Source organism: Phoca vitulina, unplaced genomic scaffold (genome assembly GCF_004348235.1).
Source record: "Phoca vitulina isolate PV1807 unplaced genomic scaffold, GSC_HSeal_1.0 scaffold40, whole genome shotgun sequence".
NCBI classification, from domain to species: domain Eukaryota; kingdom Metazoa; phylum Chordata; class Mammalia; order Carnivora; family Phocidae; genus Phoca; species Phoca vitulina.
The window spans coordinates 1,460,586-1,469,618 of NW_022589743.1; the positions used below are offsets into that span (position 1 = coordinate 1,460,586).

At 54.9% G+C, this 9,033-nt stretch overlaps 1 protein-coding gene across 1 annotated transcript; it reads right to left on the reverse strand.

Moving 5' to 3' along the window:
• Nucleotides 1–810: 810 nt before the first annotated feature.
• LOC116647686 (transcription factor CP2-like protein 1) lies at nucleotides 811–7,842 on the reverse strand. Its single transcript, XM_032429239.1, has 13 exons — nucleotides 7,760–7,842; nucleotides 7,134–7,285; nucleotides 6,948–7,021; nucleotides 6,092–6,197; nucleotides 5,863–5,969; nucleotides 3,589–3,741; nucleotides 3,306–3,416; nucleotides 2,883–2,970; nucleotides 2,718–2,815; nucleotides 2,428–2,482; nucleotides 2,069–2,209; nucleotides 1,598–1,688; nucleotides 811–1,154 (listed from the first exon to the last, which is right to left on the reverse strand). Exons 1-13 carry the CDS (start codon nucleotides 7,840–7,842, stop codon nucleotides 863–865), a joined length of 1,551 nt encoding a protein of 516 aa, XP_032285130.1. The 3' UTR covers nucleotides 811–862.
• Nucleotides 7,843–9,033: the final 1,191 nt, after the last annotated feature.

A 9,033-nucleotide genomic window follows, 5' to 3' on the forward strand; every position in this document is an offset into this window, starting at 1 on the left:
GTAAATAGCTGCCTTGCAGCCACGTGAATCTGTCCCTTTGACACCAACAAAGCTGGCATTCAGATGTTTCCAGTTGACTGGAACGCAGCACTCGCCCCGCTCCACCCCCAGCATACACACACCTTCAAGGAACATTTTAATCTCATTTTAGGAGACAATATAAACACAATCTTGCCCTTTGTAGGGCCTGCCAGATACACTTCTCTCCCCTCTAAAACCCCTACCTTTTTTCACCACAGCCACAAAGTATGATTCATCCTTAAGATTCTGAACCACCTGCAGGGGAGAAGGGGTCACTGAGACAGTGCTGTTCTTAGAGCCAAACAGAAGAAGCCAGGGCAGGGAGAGGGGCCTGAGGTGGGAGAGTGATCAAGGCCCTTGTGGGGCCTGGCAAGAGCCAGGGCTCACCTACCTGGTCACTGAGGAGAATTAGGACGCCCCTGGGGCCTTGGTGAAAGAGGTGGTGGATCTGATTGGCCGGGAGGGCCAAGAGCTCAGCCAGTTTCCCCATCAGCTCAACAGCACTGAGTTCATCTAGAAAGATCTCTTGATAAAAGCCTGGGGGTGTGGGCAGCACAGGGCAGGGATCAGTATATGTGTGTGGGGGGGAGCTGAGGGAGCCCCAGAGACCAGGAAGAAGGAGAGAGCAAGGTGACAGCCTCTTGGGGGGTGGGGGCAGGAAGGAGTAAAGAAGCAAAAAGGTTTATAAATCCACTTAATCCTCACCTATTCCTCAGCTTTGGGGAGGCCTCAGACCGAGGGGAGCCCCCAACTTAAAAAGGGGGGACAACTACATACAAATGACTGAAACCCAAATACAATGATTATAATGTTCTAATCCCACGTATCAACAATGACAAAGTCAGATGGGTTTGGGGAGTAGAACATGGAGGAGTAAGCCCAGGGGACATCTTGGAAGGAGAGGACTGATCTGGTCATGGAAGACAGGGGAATGCCAAGGAAGGCATCCTGGGTCCCAGGAATGATGGAGGATCACCCTCTCCCCAGGCCCGAAGAGGTTTCGCGCAGCCACACCTGAATCTCGCCTGGAGAGAGAGGCCAGAACCTCACCTGAGTCAGGGTTCTTAGGAACCTCGTTCTCTTGCCTAGAGGCCTCCTGAGCCACATACAAAGTCAGCCGGTGACGAATGGGCCTGGGCCAGGAAAACAGTTTACCTATCAACACTTCATACCTAAATTAACAGCCCCCTCCCTGGGAGGGATCCCGCCTCCTCCCAGGTCTCCAGGGAGGGAGGTCACCACTTATTTCTTAGAAATTTAATGAATGCTGGACCCTGCAGGGAGAGATGAGAAAAATCCATCTCTGTCCTCAGAAATGGAGTGATGCGGGTGGGATGGCTACAGAAAAAGATCACGGGAGCCTCACTTTCTAGCCCATCCCTGCCATCTTTGCTCTGTGACCCCAGGGAGGTCACTGTCCGTGGGCCTCAGTTTCTTCCTCTGTAAAAAGAGGGTATGGGACTAAGTGGTCTTTAAGGTACCTTCCAGCTTGAACACGCCATGAGACACAACCATTAGCCAAGTTGGTAAACGCCACTACAGAGGGAAAGGGATTGTGGTTGGCAGTGCCCGGCACCTGGCTCTAAGAGCGTTGAAAAGGCGGATCCCATCGGCAGCCCCGCAGATCTGGATAAGGTCCTGGCGGGTAAGCTTCAGCAGATCAGTGCCTGCAGAGTCAGACAGGGCCCGATTGGGGGAAGAGGCCTGGGGTCAAGGGTGGCAAGGGATACAACCCAACATTAGTCTACAAATCGCCCTAGCATGTCCAGACATGGGGATCAAACTTGGATTCAAATCCCAGTTCTGCCCCTTGCTTGTTAGCTGTGTGTCTTTGAGCAAGTTATTTAACCTCTCTGAGCCCCATCCGCATGGGTAGTATATAAATTATATGGGGTGATACAGGAGAAGAGAGCCAAGCAGGCATAGTGCCTGGCAACTCTCAGTCCTAGAGAGAAGTTAGCTGAAGAACACACAGCAAGCCAGGCCACAGGCAGGCGTCCTGCCCTCAGCCCCCTAAGGTAAGGTCCCTGCCGGACCCCAGCCTCACCAGTGAAGTTGGCCAGCACCCGGCAGTAGCTGGAGAACCGGTGCCGATGCAACCACTGCTGCGTCTCTAGGATGGAGGCTCCAGGGTTCAGATCCTGAGGCACGAAGAGGGCAGTCCAGGTTGTCACCATGGGCGCACGGACTGAGAACGGGGTAGGAGAGACACAGCCCCCTGCCCTTGGCGTGCCCGCGTCTGAGAGCCCGCAGGCTCATCGCCCAGTCCTCTCAGGAAAGTTTGGCCGTCTGCGGCCATACAAGCTCTGTCCAGCAGGGGGCAGCGCCACCCCATTCCGGAGAGGCCGCTGAAGCCCCGAGGAGGTTTTGAGACACAGGTGGGGGGATTGGAAAGGCAAGACGCACCACAGCGGGGCTGCCCCCCAAGGTGTCCACGGCGAACGGCGGGGAGGAGCAGAGCCTGCGGGGGAGCAGAGAGTCGGCAGCGCAGCCAGCCCCCAGCGCCACGCCCCCTTCCCTGGGAGGCGGAGCTTGCTGGGGTCCCCCCCCGCCCCACGGATTACCCAAAGGCCACAGAGCTGAGCCTCTTGCCCTCAGTCGCACCCTCGACCCTGCCCCTCCCCGGATGCCCGGGCTGAGGGGCTCTTCTCTTCGCGCTCAGCCCGGAGGCCCGAGAGGGGCCCACCGCGCCTCACCTCTCCGGGGACAGGGGCTTGCAGCCGTGGGGAGAGGTCGGAGCAAGAGGGCTGAGCGGCGAGGAGGGCCCTGCCCTGGGGTCCGGCCACGGCGAACACTGGGGGGCAAACAAGCCGCAAGCTTCCGCCTACACGTTCCGAGGCCAGGGGCGGCTCTTCCCTCACCTCCGTCCGGCGGGAGCTGACGGGGGGGCCGCCCGGGGCCACACTTGGCCCCCGCCCTAGGAGGCCCGGACGAGTGGACCAAACGCCACTCAAGGGAAGAGAGGGCTGGCGGGGGGAGCTGGGGAAGCTTCCAGGAGCCGCTAGCCAGGAGCGGCAGCAGGAAGGGCAGCGCTCCAGGCAGAGGGCGCCGCGGCGAGGCGGGCGAGGGCGCGAGCGGGCGAGGCTGCCCGGGAGGCTGGAAGGCGTTCGCGCCTGAGCCTTGAACACACGGTGCGGCTTTGTCCTTGCCGGGAACAGGCGGAATCAGTGGGGACTGTGATGGTCCTGCAGCAGCCACGGCCCCCAGGCCTCAGTTTCCCGGCACGCGCAATGAGGCTCCTCCCTCCAAACCCGCTCTGCGGCGCGCGGCGCCCCGCCACACACCTCGGCGAACACCGTGCTCGCACAGGCAGCCTGGTACTGGTGTCTCTCCCGCGGGGGCTGTTTCTCCAGCTTCTCCCGGTCTGTTCTCAGCTTGCGGTCAGCTCCTTTGGGCTACAGGCGAGGGACAAGGGCAGCTCAGAGCGCCCCCCCTTACCTGCCCCCTTCTCACTACAGAAGGGGCTCCAAGCAAGAGATCAAGCCCCATCCCTCTGTGCATAGGCAAGGGGCTGCAGGCCGAGCCGGGTGACAGTCCTGAGGGGGAGGGGGAGGGGCCTGCCTGTACCTTGAACACCTTGATGAGGCACCCCGCTGAGTGCAGGTGCTCGGGTGGAAGGTCCTTGTCGCTGGGCTTGAAAGTGTCAATCTGGAGGCGGAAGGGGACACCTTTCTCCCCACCTTTCTTCCGAGGAGTGAACTCGGTGCTGATGCAGTGAACCTGAGGTGACGACGAAGCAAAGAGAAAGCAGGGTGACTCCAGGTCCCACCCACATTCAAGCAGGTCCACCTTCGAACCTGTCACCTGCCTGTCACCTGTCAGCCTTTTACCACGGCAACTTTCCATCCCCAACTGCAGTTTATTTCTTAATGCGTACCTTTATTAGGTTCTTTCCCTTGTTCAAAATCCTTCAGTAGCTCCCCATGGTTATGGGATGAGAAGCAAAGTTCCTGACCCTCATGTTTGAGTCCCTTAAAGAGTCATGTCAAGCCCTTCTGCATCGCTGCTCTCTCTCCCCCATCAGAGAACACACTGACCCACCGAGCCAGCCTAATCGTGGCCCCCAATACACTTGCATAGTTCTCCCTAGAATCTTCTACCTGGAAAGCAATGCCTGCTCCTATCTAAGCCAAAATGCCCCATTCCAGGGTAGAGTTGCCAGTTAAAATGCAGGCATGCCCTGTTAAATTTGAATTTCAGGTAAACAACAATTTTTTAGTATAAATATATCCCAAATATTTCGTGGGACATTCTTCCCCTCACCCCATGGGACATTCTTTTTTTTAATTATTTAAAGATTTTTATTTATTTATTTGACAGAGAGAGAGACATAGCGAGAGAGGGAACACAAGCAGGGGGAGTGGGAGAGGGAGAAGCAGGTTTCCCGCAGAGCAGGGAGCCTGATGCGGGGCTCGATCCCAGGACCCTGGGACCAGGACCTGAGCTGAAGGCAGACGCTTAACGACTGAGCCACCCAGGCGCCCCTAGACCTCACTCTAATGGCTACATAATTTCTAGTGTACGTCTGCACTCAAACTTATGTAAAAGTCAATTGTCTTCCAACGTGCATTTTGAATGTTTAAAGTCTTTGAATATGAGAAAGAGCGCTGCTATGAAGGGCTGGTCACTATATCTTCATGTAGGGAGCACCTGGGTGGCTCAGTCGTTAAGCATCTGCCTTGGCCTCAGGTCATGATTCCAGGGTCTTGGGATCGAGTCCCGCATCGGGCTCCCTGCTCAGAGGGGAGTCTGCTTCTCCCTCTCCCTCTGCCTGCCACTCTGTCTACTTGTGCTCTCTCTTTCTCTGTCAAATAAATAAATAAAATCTTTAAATATATACATATATATATCTTCATGTACTTATTGAACACTGCTGTAGGATGAATTTCTTGAGATGGAACCACTGGGGGGCTTGCACCTGGGTGGCTCAGTCAGTTAGGCACCTGACTCTTGGTTTCAGCTCAGGTCATGATCTTGGGGTCTTGAGATCAAGTCCTGCTTTGGGCTCTGTGCTGGACGTGGAGCCTGCTTGGGACTCTCTTTTCCTCTGCCGCCCCCCCCCAAATAAATAAATAAATCTTAAAAAAAAAAAAAAGGAATGACAGGGTAGAATGCTAGGAACATAAAATTCAATAAATTTTGCCCAAGTGCCATTCCACCCACAGAATGAGTGCACAATTTCTTCTTCTAATTTTTTTTTTTTTAAGGAGCTAGAAGTTTATTGAATACACCGCAAGGGGGCAGCAGGCAGACAGCAGAGAGGCTGTCTGCCTCCCCAAACTACTCCTTCACCAATAAGTCTTTTTTTAAGTCTTTGCCATATATATATATATATATATATATATATATATATATGCATTTAATTAACATTTTCTGAGGTTGAGGTTGAACTGTCTACATTTATTGGTAATTTGTATCCTTCTTGTCTGCTTATATCCTTTGCCTATTTTTCTACTGAGCTTTCATCTACTTTTTCTTATTGATATATGAGAACTTTTTATATATTGAGGATATAAAGCATTATATGTCATATGACAACTATTTTTCCCATTTGATGTCTCCTTTTAATTTTGCCTATGTATTGCAGACCATTACTTTTTATGAAGCTAAGTTCTGTCCTGAGTTTTCTAGCTTCTTCCAATGCTTTAAGGTTTAACAAGTCCTTCCTTGTGGTGAGATTCAATGAACATTTAGCCATATTTTATCTTCAAGGTGCTTTCTGGAAGCGGTTTGTTCTTACTGTTCCCTCACCCCCACCCAAACTCACCTTCCTTTCCCACCTAGGCTCCTGCCACTCCCATCTGACCTCAAGCCTCCTCCCAGTCCCAGCTTCAGACTCACCTGCAGGAAGAGGGAGGTCCTCTTGGTCGGGTCCCAATGAAACTCCACTGTGTTGAGTTGTGAGGGCAGCACCTGGGGTTCTATCAGCCCCACGGATAGTGGCACATCTGTAGGCACGGGGTGGCAAGCAGGGAGCAAGCCTCAGCCTCCCCGCCCCCCCCCCCGCCATCCACGTGGCCTTCCAAGCCAGAAAGTGGCCCTGAAGGGTCCCTGGTCCCTCCCCATTCACCGATGTCCAGGATGCGGTCCCCTGGCCGGCTCCATCTCCACCCATCCAGCTGCTCTTGCTCTGTGTACTGCAGGCGCCGGTCGTGGAAAATCACACGCACCACGCTCTGGAGGCACAGGAAGTCACGGCTCACAGGTCAGAGGGTGCCTGGGCATTTGGGAACCAGTTCCCACTGCTGGGGTAGGCCACCCATCCCACCCTCCTCGCCCCCACCTTGCTTCCCACCTTCAGGGGTCATAAGCACTTAGATCGCTAGGTCTGTGTCCAGATGCCCACCTGCCACTCACTAGCTATGAAACTGGGGAAGTGACCTAGACACCCTGAGCCTCAGTTTCCTTATCTGTGAAATGGGGGAGTTAATCCTTTCCCACTCTTAGCCACTCTACTTGTTTCTTTTCTTGCTGCACTTTTCAATTTGCAATTGGTAAATCGATTTGTTATTGCATATAACTTGTTTAATTACATGTTTGTCTCAGTAGAATGCAAGCTCCCTGAGGAAGGGAACCACATCTGTCTCTTTACTGTTGAATCCCTAGCTCATAGAATAGTTTCTGGCAAAGCATGGGAGCTAAATATATAATTTTTTGGAGAGAAGGAATCATGCATGTGAATAATGCTATGTAAATGTACTTCTAAATCCCAGATCCGCTATTTTGTGTCCTTGAGAAAATATTTAACCTCTGTGCCTCTTTCCTCAACAATGCCTGCCTACCACTGTGCGGCTATGAAGGTCAAGTTAAAAGGTGGACTCGAGAGGGTTCTACTCGACAGTCACATCACAGTGATGACATTGGCTTCCTGCCCAGAGGGACAGTCATGCCTGGCCCTTGCCAGTTCGGGAAGGGGATGCATCTACCTTCAACAGCTGGGCCCACTGGGTAGCATCGCTCAGCTTGGGGTTGCACAGCATCTGCACCTCGTAGGACTGGCCTGGGAGAGGTCAAGGGGATGTGTGAGCCCCACTGGGGCAGAGATGGAGCCTGCCACCCCCATCTCGCGCTGCCCCACTACGCCTTTTCCTTCCCCAGGCCCAGCAGCATACCCTGGTTCAGGTAGGTGAGGGTCTCTTCCTGCTGCTTCACAGCCGGGGAGGTGGCTGCACAGAGAATGTACTGGAATGTGGGGCAGGGAGGCTCTGAGCTGGGGATGTTGTGCAGCTCTTCCTGCTTCAGGTAGGGCAAGGGCAGGGACTCCCTGTTGGGGGGGGAGGGGAACACCGGTGGCTTCCACCCCATCCCCTGTAGGGCTTTGACTCTCTCTGCCAGATCCTCAGGGAGCCAAAGGCTTCTGTAGCAAGCACCCCAGCAGCAACCAGGGCCTGAGAGTCCCCCACTCAACCCCTCTGGCCTCTGGGAGACCACCCTTCACGGGCAAATTCCAGATACTACCGAACATCTCCAAAAACCTGCCATCAATTACTTGTTTGCCATCTCAGGGCTTATCTGATACCAAGTAAATGCCCAACAAAAGTGCCCTGAGAGGGTGGGTGGTCAGGGTGTTTCAAGATGGTCCAGGATCCACTAAACGTTCGACCACTCCCCTACCCACAAAGGCACCCAAACACAGGAAGCCCATCCCCCTCCACTTGAAACGGATGGCCCTATCTGTCCACCGCAGCTCCGACCAGGACCATCCTTGGAGGCTAGGGGAAGGGGTTCTGGCTCTTACCTGAGCAAGCCAGTTGGAGGCCCTGGGTACAGTTCCCCGGGACTGGGCCATAGGTGCTCTGACTGGTTGTGCCAAAACAGCATCTTGGAAAGGGAGCAGGGCCAGCTGTCCGACAGAGAGCTCAGCACTGGGTTGGGCTGGCCCCCCTGAACTGTCCACCTGGGGCCCCAGGCTTTATACACAGAAGCAAACCCACAAAAGGGTGGGGCAAGGCCAGGAACCTTCTATTGGCTGCGCGTCCAGGGCTCTAGAAAACATGGGACCTGTCAGGCACTCCAAGGGGGGGGGTGTCAAGAAACGGTGTCCCCAGGGCTCCCCACCAATCATTAATTCAAAGGGGAGATGGTGGTGCTGCAAAACAAAGTCCCAGGGGTGGACATCCACTCCCCACCATTTCCCAAGGGGCTCGGGAACAATGAGGGGCACCCTCAGGCTTCAAGATTGGCCCCAGATCAGTAAACCGTGGAGAGTCCTGGAGATGCGCAGGCCTGGACCCCTCACATGACCCTGGGAGAGGGGCCTGACCACTCCAGGGGACAGGATGAGGAGACACACAGCATCGCATGGATCTACAGAGGGCCTTCACTCCCACTGGCCTCCTGTTTCTCCCCTCCCCACCGCCCCAGGTGCAGCGATGGCAGGACACCTGTCCTTCTGCTGGGGGCTGTCCGGCTAGGGGCCTGCAGTTTACAGAACATAGTCCAGCTTGCTGTGGAAACAACTCTGGCTGGCGCTGGGAGGGAGAGCCCAAGCGTGGGGAGGAGGGGGTGTGCCTGGGAGTGCCTCCTCCCAGGGCAGTAGGAGAGGAGTCCCAGGCCGGTGGTGTTTTTGCTCCTCCTCTGCCTGGGGGCATGGGGCCCACTGTGTTTATGGATAAATAAGGTCTGCCTGGGGGATGGCTTCTTCCCCACACTCAACCCCTGTTGTCATTGTACACAGACGGGGGTGTGGGGGAGTGGGGGTGGGGGGGGTTATGCCCACCCCCCACTACTGTGTTTGGTATAAACAGATGAGGGCCTTACAAAGAGCAGAAACAGGCTTTAAAGATGTGGCCTGGCCTCATGTGACCCCAGCTTTCCAGGTTTTGTGATTCTGGGGGGCCTACCTGAGCGAAAGAGAAAACTGAAGAGTACCCCCCCCACACACACCAGGCAGGGCATCTCCATCTCCAGGCACCTGGCCCTTGGTCCTCTCCATGCTTTCCCCTCCCATGAAGCCAGACGAAATGGAAGGGGGAGAAAAAGGGGATGGGAACATGCCTGCCAGAAGGGACC

Excerpts from the sequence above, each read along its gene's own strand:
- LOC116647686 (XM_032429239.1), bottom strand. The coding sequence starts at position 7,842 with ATGCTGTTTTGGCACAACCAGTCAGAGCACCTATGGCCCAGTCCCGGG. Across the intron at positions 3,742-5,862 it reads GGACCTCCCTCTTCCTGCAG|GTTCACTGCATCAGCACCGA; the intron begins GTGAGTCTGAAG and ends TCGTCACCTCAG. Across the intron at positions 2,816-2,882 it reads TCAGCTCCCGCCGGACGGAG|TGTTCGCCGTGGCCGGACCC; the intron begins GTGAGGGAAGAG and ends TTTGCCCCCCAG.